Below are 22,684 nucleotides of genomic sequence, written 5' to 3' on the forward strand. Positions count from 1 at the left end.
TCTGAAACAGGAGAAATTTGAAAACAGCAACTTTTAAACTAGCGCAGAACAGAGTAACGGCTAACTTTCCTCAGTAACTAGCTAACTAAAATAATTCATATGGAACGTAACACCAAGCCCTCTTCTCCTGCATGACTTAGCATGCAGGTCAAACAAGGTCATTCACTTTAGAATTACCACAGTTCTTTTCACCTGCAAATGGATTATACTCCTTTGGATGGATTATAAGAATGACATGCTATAAAGAATGTCGAAAAATAGTAATAGTATATATCGAAACTATGCAAACAAAAACACAGTAATATGTAGAAAATATGCCAAAAAAAGATGTTGTATATAATGTGGTATTTATGTAAAAGTCTGTTTCCTGTTTTATTTTGAAGAATGTTAACCCTGTGTCATGTCTGTTTTAACTTCCTGTCTGTGCTTTCCCTCCTGTTTTATTAGCTGATTGTGTTCACCAGAGGCCCCTGTGTATTCTCTGCCCTCCCCAGCTGTGTCTTTTGTCTGCATGCATTTAATTTCTGGTTACCTGTCTTTGTTCATTGGATTCGTGTTTGCTGTTTGCAGAATTCAATTTAAATGTAATTGTCTAGCCTTTCCATGCTGTGCCCAAATACCCCACATTAAAGGTTTTTCTTTTTACACATCGTGCACTTCATTACTCTAACGTGACAGAAGGATCCAATCAACCCAGCAGACGGTCATTTTCAATTATCTATGCACTTTCCTGCTCCTTGGCCTGCTGCTATGGAGCTATTTTGAATTCCTTGCCAGATTGGATTAAAGATTTTCTTCTTGCTCACGTAAAAAATGACATAGTAATATGTCGAATAAATAAAAAGGCTTGGTATAGTATGTCTAGAATATAGAAAAAAAGGCATAGTATGTCAAATATATACATGAAAAAGACAGTGTAGTATGTCCCCAAAACAGGCATAGTATAGTATGTCGAAAATATAGAATATTGTTTGATCAAAATATAGAAAAAAGGAATAGTGTACTATGTCAAATTTAGAAAAAAAAACACAGAGGATAGTATGTCGAAAATATCCCAAATATTGCATCGTATCATGTGTCGAAATTTCATAGAAATACGACAGTATAATATGTGGAAATACATACAGAAAAAGGCATTGTATAGTATGTCGAGAATATACAAAAACATATACAAAAAACGATGTCGTAACTTTCGTGGTAATTAGTGTGGTTTCGCACGAGTAGAAAAACAAAAACTGAGATAGTAAAGTACGTAAAAAAACAGACAAAAATCAACATGGTATTGTTTGTCAGAAAAACATCTTAAAATAATTTCATAAATATGTTACAAAAGAATAACCACGGTATGTATAATACAAATATGACAAAAAACAACTGATGTTAAATTAAAAGGATTGATTGAATAGGATTGTATTTCCCCCAAAATCTTTTTAGAATAGTATGTCCAAACAATAGATATGTTATATTATTCCATAAAATAGTCAGTAAAGTATGTTTAAAAAAACACCACACACACAGAGCTGCTGTTTAAGGATTGTATTTGTAGAAACTCCAAGGTAACCAGCCAGTCAACCAGAACATCAGCAAGTGCACTTCAGTTATCAAGTTATTACATTCATAGTAAACTGGAGACTTTTTCACAATGACTCACCAAGTGACAGGTCTGACCAAAGATGTTTGACTAGCTGTGTTCATTCACAGCAGCGTCCGGGCATGAGATGAATACACACACACCCTTTGAAAAGAACGACCTACTGGTTATTTCTAATCTGTATTTTCCAGGAAAGAAAAACAAAGAAAAGTTCAAACCTATATTTTGCACAGCATGTCATCCAGACAGTGGAAGAGAAGAACATGAAGGGTGTGATTGGGTTTTTGGCAAGTCACATCTTCTTGCAAACTATGGCTTTAATCACACACTGCTACAGAGGCTAGCATTGACATGACAACCCTGTAATCCATGGCTGAACTCATAGCAAACAGAGAAATGGATTGTGGCATAGGCAGAATTGCACGAAACGTAAGGCTTCAATGACAGAGGAAGTCACACTTATAAGGACACAGCGTTTACCACATTACAGATCTCACACACCGATATTGCACTTTTCGAAGCATTGCAGGCCGAAAGAAAAGCATGTTTCCAGAGAGGACATGCCTGGGCCAGTCCAATGTTATTCTTTAATATTTTACTAAATACATTTGGAAGATAAAGACATTAAACACTTTCCTGTCATTTAAATGAGGGTTTCTTGAAAAAAAGGAATTATATCATTTGGCTTAAATCATAGGGTTAATGGAAACTGAATGCTGAGACTGTTATTACCTCAGCCAATCAGGATATGTTTTGCTTGTCTGTTTGTTTGTCTTTCTGGAGGTTGACGGAAAACTACTGGCCGGATTTGAATAAATTAACGTCATTCTTTTTAGGAACATTTAGTGCCAAATTACATAATCCTTTAACCTGAAAATAAATTGGTCAGTAATTTACAGGGACGTAAAAATAATGGTATTTACTTTAAAGTTCACTTGCTTTAAAAAATGTATAGTTTTTTTATATTGCACTAGATTCAACTGTTACAATTAATATCATGACAATCTAGATGATTTTACTCTTAGTTTCAATATAGATTATTATGGACTTCCACCAATTTGGCATTACACTCCTTTTACATCGTTAAAAAACACTAATAAAGATATCGTCTTTTAAAATTCCATGCATTTTTCTGTCTTGTCAAAACACGGCTATACGCAGCGAACTCCCCATGCGCCGACTTTGAAGTTTAGCATCCGCTCTAGACTTTGAAGGCCGTATGAAAAGAAGCAGCATACTGATATTTTTCACAGCGGAGCCATTAATAAACATTTTCCTACACCAGCCTCTGTAATGTCCAAAATGTAAATGCTGTCACTCCAGCTGAACAAGGCCCTGCAGTGGGGAAGCCGGTGGATTAACCCCTGGACGTGCCTGCGCTCGGGCTAACAAGGGGAGCTCTGAGCAGGGGCCGAGCTGAGCTGGACCCGGCCCCCGACCACAGCTATGTGGTTGTTTGTTCAGCCTACCTGCCCACAGCTAAATACAGACAGTGATAGAGGAGTGATAGAGAGGGATAGCAGCACACTTTTACTGGAATTAAGTAGACTGCTACTTTCTCTGGAAATGACTCGGAAGTACTTTCGAGATAGAGTCAGCGATTGTGTGTCACATGCAGTGTTGTGGGAGTACTCTAATTACTTTTATCGAGTAACGAGTAACGTAACGCGTTAGTTTCGTGCGTTTGGTAATCAGTAACTTAGTTTTTTAAGTAATCCGTTAAAATCCCGACTGCAGCCTGCTTTTTGTCAGACAGTTCTGTGCCACCTGCGGATGTGTCAGCGGAGGCGCAGCGCTGTGATGCGTCTGTGCCCTGCTGCTGACCTACATTACCTCTGTGTGTGTGTGTGTGTGTGTGTGTGTGTGTGTGTGTGTGTGTGTGTGTGTGTGTGTGTGTGTGTGTGTGTGTGTGAGTGTCTCGAACCCCGGCAAGATGGCAGAGAGGTCAGCGTTTTCATCGTGGAAGTACGCACATTATTTTCAATTCACCAGCGTAAAGGACAAGAACAACATAACGGTAAAATGCACTCTCTGTGTTGTTGAAAAACGTTTCCAAAGTCTTCTTTTGCTACGTTTCAATCACTACTTTGAAGAGTATGTGAGTTTAGGCCTGTGATACTTGAATAGTATTTTCATAGTTCAGCTATTAGGCTATATTTGTAATGTGCCTGCTGTGTGCCAGTGAGCGATTTTATTGTTCGTTTTATTCGGCATGTTTGTTAGATCGTTGATTGGTCGTTAATTTATAAATGGATCTGAATCTGCAACCTGTTTACCTCAGATTCAGTTTACTTAAGCGCACGTAAATTGATGCACTTTCATAACTGCATCATATCGGCTACCTGGGCTGGGTACCAATTTTGATCACATGTTCTGTGATTTAAAATAATAAATAAAATGCTGTGTGGCATATAACTGACTGTCTTTCTTGTTATTGTTATCCTGCAGAGTTAATTTGGTTGGATGCTGTTATTCATTGTCAGGACGTCTCGGTGCATTTAAAGTAGGCTGTGTGTCTGCGTCAGTTAAGCTGCAGCATGTGCGAGGCGCTGCAAACGGCTTTTCATTTTCGGTAATCAGGAGTACTCTAACGCGTTACTTTTATTAATAGGTAACGCTGTAACGTAACTGATAACTTTTAATTGATAGTAACGTTGTAACCTAATTAACTACTTTCCAAAGTAACTATACCCAACACTGGTCACATGTTAGATAAGACAAGCCCAGGCAATGGCGTCAGAGCCAGGGTTGAACCTCATAGAGAAGAGCATGATGCTTTTAGAATTGTCTAGGAGAGTTCTGTTTGGCATGTGCAAAAGCAAAAACAGCAAGTCACTTTCTAAGCAGAAAGAAATCCCTTCTTTCATATAAAATACATTAATCACAAAATCATAGGCCCTCACATAATAAATACTTTTATGCACCAACATACATAAATAAAAGCCATCCAGAGAGAGAATCTGCTGTGTCAGCACATTCACCCGGAGGAGAACCTGCTCCTCCCAAAGTGTGACTTTGATTTATGGCTCGTTAGTTCTCAGAAGAACGAGCCACGGGGAAACGTTTACTGTAGTGGACTCCGCGGAGACGCTGGTAGGGCAGAATTCTCTTATCCGACATCAGATGTGAAGGACGACAAGAATAAAAGTCAAAGACATGTTTCACGAAGCAATTTCTAGGCGAGAAACGCAATTATACAAAATAAATATTGGGTTCTAAATGAACCTAAAGCCCCCCCCCGTCAGAAAGGACTTGTTTGTGGCACCTGGAATGTTCAAACACACTTTGGGAACAACCCATCTGCGCTTTGTGCTGCTTAACATCAGAACAATACCCTCTTTCACACCAGAAAGCAACTGACAGGTGTTTGGCAAACTGTCTTTTGGTTTCATTTACAAAAAGTTCCCCTCTTTGAAAACCGCAGTCATTCTCCACAGCTGTCTTTTTTCCCAGAGGTTCTAACTGACAAGCCAGAGGTTGTGATGGACGACTCTGGGCAGAGATGGCAACCAAAAAGTGCAACATGATCACAAACTGAAAATCTGAAGGTTGTCATCCACAGCTCTGTCAACGCTCTGATCCTCATCAAATCCGGAGGTAGTCTGGAGTGGAGTAGTTGAAGAGCAGGAAGTCCATGCGATACAGGTTGAACAGTTTCTTCTGGTAGAACGGACTGATGTTCTTAAAGTAGCGTGCGGCCATGCTGCCATCGGTCCGGGTGCTTTTACCGGACGTAGGAAACTGAAGCGTTCCCTCCACTCCGGCAAGACTGAGAACAGCCTGGGCGTCCGGCTCCAGGGTCTCGTACTTCCCCACCACGTCGTAGTGGATGAGGCAGGGGTGGCAGAGGGAGTGCACCCGCTCCCAGTGCTCGTTAAAGGGTTCCTCCCGTTGGGTCCGGGGGTCCACGAGGTACTGAACGAACTCGTGGAACAAAACGTTATCACCTTTCTCCAGCTCTTCTGGGTCCGGCTCGGGCCGGTGCCGGCGGATTATCTTGGTTCCGTAGCGCTTGTGGAAGGCCGTGTTGTAGCTCCGGGTGAACTTGTTGCGGTACGCCGACACCAGGCGCTCGAAGGGCTCCCGCACAAAGATGAACTTGAGGTAGCTGCGGAGGCGCCGGTTGATCTCTGGGACGGAGAACTCGGAGAGTGTGCGGAGGTTCCCCGCCACGTGGGCCTCGTTCGCAGGGATGGAGAGGGGGTCGGTGTAGCGGCCGTCACTGGTGAGGACCATGAGGACGCGCTTCCAGTTGGTGCAGGCTACCTGGAGGGGACAAAAAGAGAGGGGGGTTCTCTTTAAGGCCACAATACACAAACATACATGTTTTTACATTCTTTTATTTGGAACTATTGAAATTAATTAGCTTTTAGCGTACACATTTACTATCACTGGATCCCTCTGACTTTTACTTTGTGTCTTTATAGAACAAGGACCATGCATCTCAAAAAGTCAAGTACAGAACCAATAAATATAAACACCAGTCTATCTATCAGTCAGACTATAGTATCACAACTCGTTTCAACTAAACATGCAAATCACAGTCTTTAATGTTGACAAGACATTTTTGGCACCATGGGAATAAAAAACAAATTCTGTGACACGTTTTTAAATCATAAAGACCTATCTATGATTTCTAAGCCGAGTGGATATTCACCCTGAAAAATGACGATGAATTCTAAAATGTGTTTGAGCTTTTTGACAACAATCCACATGCTAAACGACAAAGATGTGCTTGCGTTTGTTTTGAAAACTTCACATGCAGCGGTCTCTTTCATCTCATATCCTTGCCTCACATCTCTCCCCCTCTGCCTAGAGTTTCAGCTGCGCTTCTTAATGTTATTGTCACCAACCTTGGGTACGTAGCAGTAGATGAGACTGTGTTTATCATCCACAATGAGGTGTTTGAGATCCTCGGGGGAAAGCACGTGGCGCTTCCTGGTGTGGCTCAGACACGCTTGCTCCAGCAGCTCCCTGCGACCTTGGAGGGACCTCTGCGCTGCCAGCAGCTCCAGCTGCTTGTGGATGGGATCAGGGCGAGGGATGGTTCCAAACGGGGAATTGAAGGAGGAGGAAGCAAAAATAGAAAAACCTTTTAAATGTGATGCAGAGAGGTTGTGCGCCCAAAGACACTCATAGAACCAGTTTCTCTACAGGAGGGAGACCACAGTTTGGTTATCACTACACACATTCAGGGGATTATTATTATTATTATTATTATAATCTTTAAATATCCTACAAAAAGCAGAACATTAGAATGGATTTGCAGCATTTCTGACTCTTTTTAGATCTGTTTATGGTGCTTCTACAGGGAAGTTTCGGGCTCTTCAGCTGCTAAATGATCAACTTTGGGATTTTAAAGCTGTTTTACAAAATAAAAACTGGTAGAAAACTGAAAGTGACAATAAAAACAGGAATGTAAGGTAAAATGAACATATAACTGAAATGTACACTACATAAAGCCTTAGGGAGCTTCAGATCTCTGTGGGCTCATTACTACCCCTTTAACAAAGGGTTTATTTTCGTGTTGTCATCTGATACCTCGCTAGTAGGAACTAGGGTTACTTTAAGAATGCATTCTGTTACATTTAGTATTTACATTAAAACATGTTTTATCAGTAACCCAATCTGAGCCTCACAAATTAAAAGCAATGTGACCTGATAACTTTCCTTTACCTTTGGTGTTCCTCAAAATCAAATGTGATGCAAATAAATGCAAAAGATGGTATTTAGGTGTCAGGGTGGTCATCATCTCACAAAAATCATACTGGTGCTAGTTAATCCCCTCTAGTTTAAGAAAATCAAGTATCCACCTACTGCAATTAAATATTACAGCTCTGGAAAAAATTAAGAGACCATTTCAGCATTATCAGTTTCTCCCGTTTTATTATTTATAGTTATTTCTTTGACTTCAATTCATTGCACTTTTTCTCTGTGTTGGAATTCAACAGACACTGGACTGGCTGCCATACATGTAGAGATGAAGATTTAAGAAACATTTGGAGTGGTCTCTAAATTTTAAATTTCCGGAGCTGTATATTTATATAAAACAATATATCAATATTTTCAACAAAGAAAAATGAAAGTAGCCTTAATTAAAACCAAAAGGAAAATCCCCTTTGGCTGTATTATATCGATTTGTATTTGATCATTTCTTAATTTTCAATTGAACTGTATTGCAACATTGTAATCCTATTTAAAATGTACCAGTAATCTGATTATTCATTTTTGTATGCAACTGTAAAGGAATACAGAAATTAAGAGACATTTTAGTCTTGTGGTAGACTACACTAGACAGGCATTAGCTTCTATTATTCAACCTTTAAAGAGCTGGCAAAACGTTTGGCAAACATACTGTATGATTTGTGCGTGTGTGTGTGTGTGTGTGTGTGTGTGTGTGTGTGTGTGTGTGTGTGTGTGTGTGTGTGTGTGTGTGTGTGTGTGTGTGTGTGTGTGTGTGTGTGTGTGTGTGTGTGTGTGTGTGTGTGTGTGTGTGTGCTCACCTGGTCTCCATTGTAGAGAGTCTGCAGTGGACTCCTCCTACTTTTACCTGGTCTGCTGTCTGTCTTCACCCCAGGTTCTACAGTCAGAAAGACAGCAAAAAAACAACCTCACTTAACCGATCAGTCCTGTTCATTTCTTACTTTTTTACAGGCCTTATGTAAACGACAACAAAGAAGGTGCCACTGATTCAAGTCTGAACACACTTCTTTTGGTCACTAGCTTTTTTTTACAATGTGTCATATCATTGCGCACAGGTTCAAATGACTCAATCAGTCAGAGCCAAGTTTCCAACCCTCCTCCTTTGTCATGACGTGATCCTCCCTCCTCTCATTTACAGATTCCATAGGAACAGTGTGTTCTCTTTGTAACTCTTATATAAGTCACGTCTCCCCCTTCAGCTCTCTCTTTGTTCCAACTTATTGCAACCCTTCAGGACATCTATCAGCACAGCAAATTCACCTTGGGGCACAGTCAAAACAAACATAAAAACAAAAAACGATTTGGAGAACATTCAAAAGCAATTGTTTCAAACGTTACAAAACCAAAATATGATAGAAACTCATCCCTGATTGGCTGTGGGTTAGAACTACGCCCGGCTGCATCTGTAATGATGGAGCAGCAGGACGCTCCGCTCGTGTGAGGACTGTTTTAAATATCTGTCCGGAGACCGTGTTATCATCTCTCCTTCTTCCTCTAGCCTCTATAAACACATCTGTCTTCCCCTTCCATCCCCCACTCCCCTCCCCCCTCTCCTGTTCCCACTCAGGCCTGATGCCAGTCAGTGTTTGAAAAAAAAAGTGATTTGTTTTACACATGTGGCTCAACAATCTATAGGGTGTACCAGGCTGGAATGGGATGAAGATGGAGGTGGAGGTGGAGAGAGATGGGAATGTGCTTTATGGAATGTTAGCAGGAGGGAATTGACTTGAAAGAAGACCTATGGAATGACAGGGGGGGGAATGGGATTCCATCGAATGGAAAGCATGCCAGTAAAGGGCTGTGCTATAGAAACCTGAATGAGACACAACTTCTCTCCTACTTTTTGCTCAGTTCAAATCACACTGATCTCTTATTCTGAAATGACCCCCAAATGTTATACATCTGTCAGTTTGAGACACTATGGCTAACAAAAGGATTAAAATCAAACTGTAAATCATGTCTACTTCCTGCTATTATGAGGAAGTGAGAAAACAGAGAACAGCTTCTGATGAATGAGCCCATTGGGCGTAGTATAACGGAATCTGAGACAGGCGGTGAGACTGAAAGTGTCATGATGCAGCCGCTTTGCCTCAGCTCACATGAATCACCAAAATCCTCCACTTCCTTTGGGCGAATCTGTGCCACATCATCCGATCACGCAGAGATAGACACCTAAGTCCTGCTGGACCATGTTGAAAGCTTTGCTGGATACATGTGAAACTCAAATCGTAGGTTGTGTGTTTGAAGGCAGGGCACACACATGTCATTCATACATGCTATTTAGTGTTGAGTAGAAAGGAAAAGGTTTCCAGAAAACCCTAATCATGCACAGAAATCAGACACTCCTCAGTTCCAGGTGGAGCTGAGTATAAAGGAAGAGGTGTCTGAGCTCTCAGTCAACAGCCCTGCAGTGCACATTGTAAGCAGCTAAGCTTTCCACAAACTCAGGAAGCTTTCTCTGAAAGCTGGGAAATAGGTCAAGAGACACTTGTGGAAACTCTCCTCATATTAATGCTTTACTGTCAGTTTTCAAGTATAAACACAGCATGAGGGAGAGGAAACATTTATCATCCCAACTCATCTCTCCACAGGGGAAGAGAGCAGAACGGCAAAGTATTTACGGAGATAGTTTGTCAACTAAAAGTGCCTCGATATGATGGAACTTTTATAAGCTGTTCCAAGGTCAGAAAAGACTGCAGTGTAAAGCAAAACCCTGTTGGTTTAAAACAACACAATGGTGCTCTAGGAGGAGATTCAGGTGTTACCGAACCCAAAAAAACATTGTGACATCACAAAGTGGCTGAAATCTGATCAGCTCATTTTCAGACCGGTTTCAATATAAATGGATCAGGACAAGAAGAGAGAGAATCTTTTTTCCAGAAACTTTCCGAATCTCTTAACGCAGAGGGAACACACATTTAGGTATGAAAGATATGAAAAAGTTGATTTTGCAAAATAGGTGACTTTTAATAAAGTACACATGTGTATGTGCTCTCAAAGCAGTAGGGTAGGTGAAAAGAGCAGTATGAAAAAAAGAGAGTATGTGTATGCCTGTGTATGTATGTGTGTATATACACATATACATATATACATACATATATATATATACATATATATATACATATATATATATATATATATATATACATATATATATATATATATATATATACATATGGTAAACATTAAACCCGCTAAACATCATCACTGTGATCTTAGCATGCTGATGCTAGCATTTAGCTCAAAGCACCACTGAGCCTAAGTACAGCCTCACAGAGCCGTTAGCATAACTTAATTATGGACACAAGCTCTCAGTGTGTGAGTGTGTACATGGGTGTGAATGTGAAAGCATGTTGAGGGGAGCGTGGTTTCATATGCGTCCATGAGCTCAGTTTTAAAGAAAGACTATCAATAGATGTAAAGTCTTTCTACTCTCTTGAATTCTAACAGCCTATAAAAGGTACCCGTGTTATACACAGCAATAAAACAGACTTCAGATGTTCTCTTTCATCAGCAGTGCTATCTTTTGTAGTTAAACCCAGGAATGCTTCTCTGGTGCTTTACAATGCATCAAAGCTTTCACCTGCACTCAGTCATTGCAGTGTATGTCATGGAAAAATACATTTAGGTCATCATAAGCAGATCTTATTTCTTTCTTGTGTGTTCTATCACATACACCAGAAAACCACCACTTCCTCTCAGGCCCGGGAAGTGACACAATTGCTGTTCTTCAACTGAAGAGCAGCAGCGGTGTTACTACACACACACTTACAGCCGTTGAACTTTCTAATGTTATATTCACAGACAGACAAGGTTCCATTAACCCTGTAAACTCTACTGCTGCGTTATAAACAGACAGCACTATGTCATCAGTTGGCAGAGAGGGAAAATGGTTATTCAGAAAGCATTCACTGTGTGTGGCCCAATGCCTGCACGTTTTTGTTAATATTATTTTCTTTATCAAAACAAATCTCCACCATCTACTATTGGTGGAAAAGAATCCCACTTAAAAAGAAAAGCCTCCCCTAATCCCCTCTGTGATCATGATGTACAGCAAAGAGGATTCTGTGGTACCAATACAGTAAATATTTACTTGAAAGGAGGTTAAATTACACTTAATTGCACTTGAAAATGAGTGCCTTCATGAGGGCCACGTAATGGAAGTTTCCACACGCTGAAAGAACATATAAAAAGCAGATTCACTGAGTAACTGAAAGTGCCAAAATGAAAACAACTGAAGACAGGAAGGGATATCGGGGTTATCAGAAATCGCACAGCCGCCAGACTTTCTGTTTTTGTTTTGTAGCTGATTAACTCAAATGTCACACCCTCTACACACTCAGACCAACAACACAACCACTCATCTGCTTTGTTGTGGCGAGGCAGTTCCAGTTCTCCATCGCCCTCTTTATGTTAAGTGGCACACTTCAAATAAAGACAATTCCAACTAAAATATTGCCAAAACAGATTTAAGGATGAAGTTACTACACCAACCAGCTAATTCCACACGTGGTATGATATCACAGCTAGAACTGACCGGGGATAAACCTGAAGGCCGCTCTAATTCTCCTTAACGCTGAAAGGACTTCAGTTTGATGGATTATGGGTTCACTCAGATTCGGCATGAAGGTATTTAAGTGAGGCCTTGACACACTTGGGTTGTTATTCACCACTGTATAAATACAGCATGCATGTAGGGGCCAGGATGAGAGGAGCCAAAGGGGATGAAGTGACGAGGCGAGTACATCATGTGTGTAGACTTGCTGTAGACTTAAATATGATACAAGTTCTGTTTCATCTGATACTATAATATAAATCAAAGCACTATTTCTGTCGAGCTCAAAGCTGCCTTGAAAGAAGCCCTGTTTTTGGTTTTCCCTTTCCTGTAGTGTGTTATATAGGTTTGTGTACATGTAAATGGTCTGCAAAGGCAAAATTCCAAAGCTCCGTCCAGAGGGAATTTCTCCCCCCCCCCCCTGCTGGAACCCCTCCTTTGGACTCCATTGTTACTTCTGTTACATAATGGCATCAGTATGTAGCACTAGCGGTACTATTTGCTAGCTCCAACACATTGTACGTGATAGGCTAAGTCATCTCTAAGCGATTGATCAATCTCAACAGAGCCAGCCAGCTAACCAATCAGAGCAGACTGAGTTCCACTTGACTCATGGAAAGCAAGTAAATACCGGTAAGCACCAGCTTTTCTGGATTTGTGATGTTAGATAAAGCTAATTGGTGCCGTTTCCTGTCTAAGTTGGCACAGGTTTTCCACAGAGCTAACAATGTAGATCAGCAGCCTCAGACAGAGAGCATCAGACAGGCCTTTACGAAGCCAAAGCATTGCCCAGTTAAAATTAAAAAAGATGGCAGCCAGAAGGATTAACAATGTACACGATATAACACTTGAAAGAGATAACAAGTAGTCTTTAGAATAAATAGCCAGCAGGTGTAGCATGTGGTGAGCAAAAGAGCTGTGGGCGTAGTGGGGTCACATTATAATAAAGGCTCTATATGTTTGTTTGTTTGTTTGTTTGTTTGTTTCACAACAGCTGCATTGATAAAAAGTCAGATGGTTGTCAGTAACTTGCATGCTGTTTAAAGTTGCGCTTACAGGGTTATACTTTGTTTCAATGTGTGAGCATGATTGCATTTGTTCAAGGACAATGATAACAATGACTGTGTCTACAGATTGTAAAATATATCATTTTAATTGGTGCACTGACTGCATGCAGGACAGACAAAGAAGAACTGCTTTTGTGAACGAGAATGTGCACCCGTGATATGTGGCAAAAACAATCTTCAAACACCTGTCGTCCATCTGTGGCAGTTTATTTATTGATCTGTCATTCCGCTCAGGTTTAATCATTGTGTGTGTCAAGAACACAAACAATGGCATGGAGTAGAAGCTTGATCATTTCACTATTGTCTCCTATGGCTGGGAAAAAGAGAGAAGGGGTTTCCCACCCTCAAGGATGTGAAACCATGAAGCTTTGCCCAGCAAGTGGAGTGGGAAAGTTGGAGAGGGTGAATGTAGAGCAAACACCAACAGAGAATATGTGTGTGGTTCAGGAATGATGATTCTACCAAGAGTCCAAGTCCTGGTTCTGATGTTAGCTCAAAGCCATAATGCAAACAAAACATAACAAGCAGCCATGAGATTTCATACCATCTCAAGACAAGGATAAATAAATGCAGATTGGCTTTATTCAAATGGTGCTATTTATGTTATCCTCGTAAAAGAAATCGTTTTGATGATCTGGATTAGGATAGAAAAATGGTTTCCTGTGTCACCGCTTTCAAATGAGCACAGTTAGCACAAAGTGTGGATTTCACTTTCCTAGTAAATGCTGACAAGGTCACCCCACCTTTTACAAGTGCACACTGCGCACCACCCTTTCACGCTGAGGTAAGATTCTTGGCATCGTAACATTTACCCTCAAACGTCACGCAGCTGCTGAGTCAATGCAGCCACATAAAAGGCCGACTGAGAGGAAATAGAAACTGGGTTTTCATGTCTATTTTCGTTGAAATTATGATGTATTTAATAAGAGAGGACGACTGAAAATAGAACATCCCAGAGGCTTTTCCCTTCAAAGTGTCACACTGGCTTGAGGGAGGATTTTTTTGGGGAAATCTGACAATTAAGTAGTGATGGGAGCACGTTGCTGGAAGTACTCAGTCAAACCTTTCATTTGCCAACATGCAAGAGGACATTTAAAACATCTTAACAGGGACAAAGGAGATAATGTTCCCCTTTCCCAAAACAGAAATATCCCAAAGTCCAATGTTTGTGGGCCCTAGTTTGGATCGAGCGGCAGTGATTATAGGGATGAATTTCTCTTGCCCATTAGATACAACTATGCCTGAAACCTGCAGCATCGAGCACAGCAACAAACTGCATGCATGACTTTAACTAAATGCATGATCTGATTCTGTTGAGATGTTAACTGGGTGATACATGACAATGATACAGCCTGAATTTCATCATACATCATCTCAAACAAAACTCTACAAGTCCAAGGCGAAGGATTCAAATGTGTTTTTGCTGTTTACTATGATATAGGACTAAGAAACCATCAGATACAGCTCCGGAAAATTCAGAGACCACTCTTTTTTTTCCTTAAATCGTTATCTCTGCATGTATGGCAGCCAAATGGTTTCTTCATTTTTTTTAAAAAGCCACGTTTTAAATGGACAACTGTCAATTAAATGCGGAATATCGGCTAAATGTGTGGGACAAATGATACAAATGCTGTGCAGTCTCACACAAAGCGGGACATCTGGTCACCCTACCTGCAGGCTGTAACTGCCACAGAAAAATGAAACCTTGCTTTAGACTACATATCATTAAATGGTCTATGCTTTAAAAAAAGGGGTGTCATTTCTGAATGTAAACCAACTCAAATTCCTCAGTAAATGAACAGTTAACAGAGCAGCAGATCTGACATGACTTACCTAATGAGATTATAATAGCCTATTGGATAGGAGTCATGTTTTCCTGAGGGCCAAACCCCAGGGTGTTGGCCCAGGAAGTCAGACAATAGAAGCACAACCATAATATGGACTGTGCTTCCTCTCCGGCATTAAACAGTAGGCTTAATTACGAGATTTGGCTTTGAAGAATGGACTTGAAACATGAACTTTAAAATGATTCCTAGAAAAGCCTGTGTTTATACTTTTCCAATTAGTGCTTTCTATCAATCTGTATTGTTTTGCTGTGAGTTGCAGACTTGGAAGAAAACTGTTTCTGAATAAAACATCTCATAACAAAGTCTGTTTATTATCTCGAGTAACTGGATAATGATTTTTGGAAATTGCTTTTGAGTATTTTAAGTTTGTCCTTGTTTTAAGTTGCCACACAACAGGGCAAACACCATGTAGTTCCATTATATTTAAAGACATCTTTATAGACAATATTTCTAACACTGAGCAACTCACAACTGAACCCAGTCAATACTGATTAATAGCAGATAGAAGGAACAATAATTCATCCAGGATGTTGGGGGTGAACTGTTCCTTTGAATGATGGTTGCATGAAAGACATTAAATGAGTAAAATCAGCTCAGAGGAGGCTGAGGAGACTTTTCTCATATGTGACCTTCACAAGTGACTGCATATCATCATTTTGTAGACTGGAACAGTCACAGCAGTACCACAAGTATAACGCCTACCTCAGAGTTAAGCTTATTCAATTAGCACTGTTTTGTCAGTTCCATCCAAAATGAAGGCGACATTACCTCCATAATCTGGGTGTTGGTTGAAAATCCATCAAACCTACTAACCACACTGAAAATGCATTTAAAATTTGCAGTGTTAAGGGAAAAGGACTTTTGACAAATTATCATACAGTCTGTGGTTGTGACATCACGTCATACTCAAGATATTCCCGTGAATTGGGATTATGAGGTGTTGTCGTGTCTCACAGATAGTTGTACATTCATCACACTATTTTATTGCTATACCAGATAAAAATGTATCCCAGAACTTTTGACAGAAAAATGATCTGGATATACACAAGAACACATCACGACTAACCTTAAAGACTTAAAGAAGAAGGGTATCTCAACCAGAAAAAAATCCCACCCACCTTTCCTTTATTGGCTGTATGATTATTCAAAGTAAAGACACATCTTGCAACACATTATTCGATTAAAGGACTACTGGCTGGTTCCTTATGCCATGATTTACTTTACTGTGCTCCAGTCAGATTTAGACAGGGTAGGAAGTGAGAAATTAAAGGGATAATGCAGAACTAAACAAGACATGTGGCGTTGGCTTCAACTTAGATACACAGTAATTAAGGAAGCCCTGTGCTTTGTTGACATCCTGTGAATTAGTCCTCGCAAGTGGAGCTCCAAAATGCTTTTCATGTGGCTCAAATGTCTACTGTAAAGCAGACAAGCCTGAACAGGTCACAAGCTATAAGAGAAACATACACCAAGCTGGGGCAGGGGGTTAAACGGGAGTGCTAAAACGTGTTGCTTGTGGGTTTTCAGCTACATGCAGCTTGTGTGAATGACAGCATTGTTCCATGTGTGGTGGGTGATAAAAAATGATTTATTGAAGTGGTGTAAACCGTTGGCTCATGTGATGTGTGTTGGAAACAATCAAGGGGAAATTATGGATGTGAAGCTGTGAAAATAGTATAACCTTGCTCTACAATATCACCAAATAATGGATATTGGTTTCTCCTCTGTGCACCTTTACCTTCCTCCTTCTCTACTCCATACTATCCACATTGCTAATCAATCATCTCTCTCCCTTTTGCTACTACTCCTGGGTGTCTGCAGTCCCCTGAGAGGAAAGGGGGGGAATCTGCTTTTCCGATGTTTAGAAGGGGCTGAGCCCAGGGAACAAAGGGAGAGGAGAGGTAAGAAGAGAGAGGAGGGTTAATGCACAGGAATGCAGGGGGTCGCTAAGAGGGGGGCTATCACAACATCACACCGTTCACAGTGAGCTTATTCATTCTTCATTTCATTTCATTCTGTCCGTACACATGCCGTATCACACAGTAGCTTAACACATACAGGTGTACCTGTAATGCTTTTCACATTATTATTAGAGCACTTATTTAAAGCCTGAATGACGCGTTAAAAGTGCATTCAGTATCAACGCAATAACCCCCTTACTTCATCTTTGTTAGTATGTAGCTGTGTGATTCTTATATGTTCGTATAGCAACTTATTCTATTAATAACGACATTTCAGCCGAATAATCATACGGTTAGTGTGGTTATTTCGGTCAGGTAGCGGAGTGTATGTGGGGTCTTACCTGGCTTGGTGATGCTCTGAAAGTAAAGCACGAGAACGAAAAGCGAACCGAGGCACGTCGCCAGGAACAGGCGTCCTCCTCTGGGTATCCTCATCCTGAAGCCGGGCTCTGCTAGCGGAGCCCCCAACCCCTCGTCGCTGCCTCGAAACGTTTCACATGAGACCACCCGGCGGAGGATGGGCGACTCCCCGAGGAATAAGTACCTCACTCATGAATTATGGGCGAAGAAAAAAAACCCTAGTCCATCCAGTGGTACCGTTTGCTGGACCTATTGAACGACACAGCAATTAGCCGTTCATTCAAACGTGAGTGGGACGTAAATCCAGGAGCACACGCTGGTCTTTTTTTTGTTTTTGTAACGCTAACTTAATAATGATGACCAATGTCACTTTAGATAAATCATGTAGAATTGTTACGTTAATATCACAATCCCTAAAGCAAAAGTTAAAGGTATGGAGACTCAGTATGCGGCTCCCTAGCCCTAGTTGTTGGTGGTGGACGGAGTTTGTCGAAACTACACAAACTTTTTCTTCGCCAAACATGGACGGGGCACCGTGCCATGACGTCACGCCCCCTCCTCTCTCGAGCCCTCTCCCCGATTGCCTGCTGCCTTCGACGAGGGTCGGAAATGTTAATGCTCCTCTGAAAAGTCGTATTTTTCAGGTGATTTATTTTCAGCTGTCTGTTTTTATCGTCGTTGATGTATAACGTGTATATTACAAGCAATATGTACATATAAAGGATATTTTAATTATCTAAAGTTACCATGACTGCTGTTTTAGTCTGTGGCTAACCAGTATAGCTATAGGTATCAGAATTTTGACTTACGTGGAGTACTTGAAGGCAGCATTAAAGTCGCTCAAAGATTTCAACATTGACTGAGTACAGCATGTCCTATATCATGCAAAAACTGACAACTAAATTACGGTGGCAGTAAGTCATTTTATAAATAAATAGATGACAAAAACATGAAAAATAAACTGCAGCCACATAAAACTCTCAGACATAAATCACCATTTAACAAAATAGACAGAAAATAAACAAAGAAAACTCACACAGTTTGTATACTTAGTTTACCAGCTGGTAACTCATATCGCTAGTTTTTTTTCTTCTTTTTGATGCAAACCTAAAAGCTACAGAGAATAGTGTTGAACTTCTGTTTTGTCAATGTTAGAAAGTTAATTTGTCATCAGTACTGACCAAGTTTTTTCTTGATTTGTGCTACATCATGTGGTATAAGTAAATAGGCCTACTCACAAAAACCACATACCTAGGCATCCATCAATGTATCACTCAATCTATGCTGTTTATTATGTACATTTAACATGGCATACATTTGTTAATTTCATGTGTAACATATGAAAGACTAAACTGCATTTTTCTCAACAGACGTTTTGGGACTTTAAAACAATTCTAAATTCTGACACATCACCGTTTAGACATTATCAAATTCCACTTTGTAGATAAATTGTAAATTCCCCCTAGAATCTCCATCTGAAGACCACATTTCTCCACATGGGAGCTCTCAGAGAAGTTAATGCAGCATTGAAGTTTCAATGCACAGCATTCAATCACATCTCATTGCTACAGGGGTACATATTTGATGAATGGTTGCACATTACTACTGAAGGATAAAGACAAATATTTCAAAAACAACAGACGACTGACAGCACAATTAAGAAAGAAATAGTCCAATAATGTAAAATCTATATGAGTATTGGATTTTTTAGTTTGTCTATCCTTGTTGCTTATCCTTACAAAATCATCTGTAGGCTGTCCACACATTTCTTTGTAACACCAAATGCCATATGCTCAGGGCATTACATCATGTCATGGTTTTATTTACGGCATACAGCATATGTCTAACAGATATAGACTCAACATGCTTCACCTAAAAAATAACAGTGCTAAAAACATAAACATTGTTATTGCTTTGACTCTTGCATGCTAAATGTTGAATGTGTTCACCATTACATGCACATTTCCCAACAGCTGTATGTATATTAAATGTGTATTTGGTAAATAATGTTGGAGAAATATGCAGTTAGACCCACATAGCAGTTATAGAAGATGGAAATGGGAAATGTTATAATATAAACAGTGTCAGCTTGTGATCGCTGAGGATGATTGATTTTAATTTAAAGCTTCCCTGTTGAGGTATTTTCCTCAGACAGAATAATAAACCAATGAGCAAAGACATGACAGTGTGATGAAATGTGCTTCGTTTAAAAATGGTCCTAGCAGCATAGTGCTGATTACGGATTGAACCAAATCAAAATCTGAATACATGGCATTAACTTAGCCACTGAGTGCTGTTATATCCACAAATGCTGTCATTACACACATGCCCATCATTATACCTTACCTTGTAACGCCTCCTGGATCTCTTGGAGACACTTAGATGTGAGAATGAGAGAGGCTTGGTTCGGGATGACTTGGTAAATTATGTGGCTGCTTGGGCCAATGTTAGCTCTTACCACACAACTCTCACCGGCAGATGTTTACTGACCACCCACAGGGTCCCGACATACTCCTTACTTGTGACTAACAGTTCAACATAAACTGGTAAGGTGGAGGAGCATTGTTAGTCCAAGGACTAGTACTGCGGGCAATAGCTTCTGCTTAGAAACAGGGGATGTAACATTCTTTTTGCACTACCTACATGTCTTTTGACATTGCAGAAGGAAATAAATCATGGGGTCTTTTCACTTTGGTGTTATAATCTCTGGCATCAAAAATGTTTTGTAGTCAGCTAAATATTTTTTCTATGGGTTTCACCATGTTGTCAGTTTGCTGGATTCTATAAATGCTAACTGTGCTGTTAGCATCTTTATCCTTATTGATTAAGTTCTGAAAGTTTAACATTTTGAGTGTACATATATAGTGTGTGCTTCATATCATTGTATCATATCATATGTCTGAACCACTGCTGATTACAGACTGGTTGTAAATGATATGAATTAAACCCATGTCATTTAAATGAATAGTATTTTTAGCAGTTTTGTCTTTCCCTTAAAAAAACAACACAAACATGGATACAAATATCAAGCTGGACCAGGGAGTTGATTAGCATAGCTTAGCATAAAGGGGGAATCTTGAACTAAAGACCAACTAAAAACTTGCATTTTTCGACATGTGTGTAAGTTGGCAAAATAAAAAGTTTTTTAAGGTGTTGCAAGGCAAATTTTCAACTCCAAAGAGAGCTGCTAGAGCTTTGCCTCCAATATTTATGTTGAGAAACTTGATGAACTGTCACCAGTGCTGTGAAAAAGAGCAATTCACATGAATCCTTTGGAATGATAAAGAAACAAGAGTGTATTGATGTTGGCAGGCTATTAGGATTTAGGCTAGCAAGATCTATTTTCGGTTTCCAAAGGGAGACAAGACAGAAAAAAAACCTTTTTACAACAACTGCTGTTGTGTACGCTACCATAAGTGTCTAAAAAAGTGCCTGTAATCTGCCACTCTTCTGCAGCATACCCTTTTAGAGGATAGCAATCTGCCAAACATAAATGGAGAACATGTTAAAAACTATAATGGGTGTCCAGAAAAGGCACAAAGTGTTCTTGGCTTGCAATTATTGTGTACAAATGTACGAGCATGCTAATCATTACTCATTTTTTGCAGTGTTGATATGATAAATATATATTCATCTGAAAATATTTAGTTTTGACAAGCCCTGATTGAAAGTACATTTATCCAAGCTGGAATCACAGTCCTTTAAATATATTTAGTTTGTGCCTGATGAAATTTCATGAAAGTAAACGTATGCCGCTTTCCTTCTAACATGTGCTGTTAAGACCTGCAGTTAGCGGTTAGCTTCATTACCATCCTTTGATCTCATATGGTTTTCTGTTTGTGGTACGGGGATGGGCCGAGACTAGTGTGGAGACATCCCCTGTAAAACTTAAACACAATAATAGGGTGCTAAAATATGCTGACATAAAGAGATATTTCCCCCCAAAATTAGCTCAAGCCAGTTTTTAAAGTCTTAAACTAGTAAATCATAAGCATGCAATGCCAACCTGTAATGCACCAACTGTCTAACATCAGATTGTAGACAATCATGTCAAACAAATGAATGAGGTCATATTGGCTAAAAAAGCAAACAATTTGTCATGATACTGTCCTGTCTGCTGACCATACTTCTCTATGAACATACAGGAATATGATTTATTTTAAAGCTTACAAAGCAAGTCCAAATCAGGTTTTTCTATGACCTTTAATCACATCTCCAGTGTCTTGTATGTTATAAAAACAGCAACTGAAAATGACCCTCCCTCAATTAATCCTTCAACCCCCGGACCTAAAGTGTGAACAAGAAAAAAGTCCCACAAAAACCTCATGGCATGCTTTTACTTTAATTTTCGCTGCATAATGAGTAAGCGCCTGTAAAAGGGAACCCACTCATCAAGGCGACTTCAATGCAACCATAAGATGACAATGTAAACATGTTACATGTATGGGAGCTCTGCTGCACATGTATGACCCGGGTTTCAAACAACCAGAGACTTTGTTGTATGTCATCTGCATGCCTGTACTTAAATCGGTTTATTTAGGGTAAAATCCTACCAAAAACCTCCACAACCATGTCGGTATATAGCAGGTCTATGTTTAAAAGAAACATAATCATACATGAATGGGTTTTTAATTGCAAGTATAACATGTTGCCTATTCAAATGATGACACTTCCACTTTGTGAAGGACTCTTCACAAGAGCTGGCCTTCGTACTAAGAGCATTCTCAAGCTTATTGGTTCCCAATCATCTTTTATGTTAAACATTTTTCTGAAGCAGTTCAATATAGCTATTTTTCTTGCAATGTACCTTTTTTTGTTAACCAAGCTGTGCATCTGCCAATATTGAGTATAGTATCAATGTCATAACAGGGGTCTCCGTTTATACAATTTGAATTTTTTTCAAAATGCGTCTATACTGTATTCTGACCTTAGGACAGACAGTATTTCATTCAACATACGCGTAATATATCTAAGTAAACACTTCATTTAAGATTACTTTTGTGAAAAGGCTGTGAAGAGCAGTGATTAGGTCCACAGGAGCGAGGGTTACAATTCATCATTCAGCAACATGATATGCTTTTCCTGCTCTTTATGTTACCTATTTCCCTGTGTGTGGATGTTCCTTTTCTCTTTTCCCCTCACAAAACAAAAGCGACTAAATGCAACTTCTCTCTTTTGGTGTTTTGTTAACTTCAGTCTCTTCATTTAACTTAACTTCAGACTTCATTGTCATTTATGATAAAAGACCTAAAATGAGTCCTAGTTTTTAGTCATCTCCACTATTGCACTTTGTTTATTCTTCTTCCACAAAATTATTTCAAATGACGGTGCAAGAAGTGAATATCACCAGCACGATTTTCCAACCAAATATATTGCCAAAGTTCCTCCTCATATTAAGACAAGTTCACTGCAGCAAATGAACAGAGAAATACAGACAACGTTCAGAAAGAGAACGTATTTAAGGTGAACTGGTCCCAACTGGCCGATACCCGATCTGATGAAGTCAGTAACAATCTGATTCACTTCTCAGATTACTTGATATGTATAACTCAGAGGCCTAAAGATGTGAAACGCTGCACTAGCACTTTGTAAAATAGTAC

At 39.8% G+C, this 22,684-nt stretch overlaps 1 protein-coding gene across 2 annotated transcripts; it reads right to left on the reverse strand.

Moving 5' to 3' along the window:
* Positions 1 to 1,521: 1,521 nt before the first annotated feature.
* On the reverse strand, positions 1,522 to 17,604 carry si:ch211-236h17.3 (carbohydrate sulfotransferase 11). Of its 2 annotated transcripts, none has more exons than XM_063883577.1 (4): positions 17,066 to 17,604; positions 8,095 to 8,171; positions 6,445 to 6,606; positions 1,522 to 5,857 (listed from the first exon to the last, which is right to left on the reverse strand). In XM_063883577.1, the coding sequence occupies exons 1-4, from the start codon at positions 17,157 to 17,159 to the stop codon at positions 5,177 to 5,179; spliced, it is 1,014 nt and encodes a 337-aa protein (XP_063739647.1). In that variant the 5' UTR covers positions 17,160 to 17,604; the 3' UTR covers positions 1,522 to 5,176. The 2 variants fall into 2 exon arrangements, with proteins under 2 accessions (XP_063739647.1, XP_063739638.1); XM_063883568.1 differs by having other exon boundaries at positions 6,445 to 6,609.
* Between the last annotated feature and the right edge of the window lie 5,080 nt (positions 17,605 to 22,684).

This window comes from Eleginops maclovinus, chromosome 1 (assembly GCF_036324505.1).
Source record: "Eleginops maclovinus isolate JMC-PN-2008 ecotype Puerto Natales chromosome 1, JC_Emac_rtc_rv5, whole genome shotgun sequence".
Classification (NCBI taxonomy): domain Eukaryota; kingdom Metazoa; phylum Chordata; class Actinopteri; order Perciformes; family Eleginopidae; genus Eleginops; species Eleginops maclovinus.

Coding starts and splice junctions, on each gene's coding strand:
- si:ch211-236h17.3 (XM_063883568.1), bottom strand. CDS start 17,159: ATGAGGATACCCAGAGGAGGACGCCTGTTCCTGGCGACGTGCCTCGGT. Junction 6,610..8,094: donor CTCTCTACAATGGAGACCAG/GTGAGCACACAC, acceptor CCCATCCACAAG/CAGCTGGAGCTGCTGGCAGC. Junction 5,858..6,444: donor TCTACTGCTACGTACCCAAG/GTTGGTGACAAT, acceptor TGTCCCCTCCAG/GTAGCCTGCACCAACTGGAA.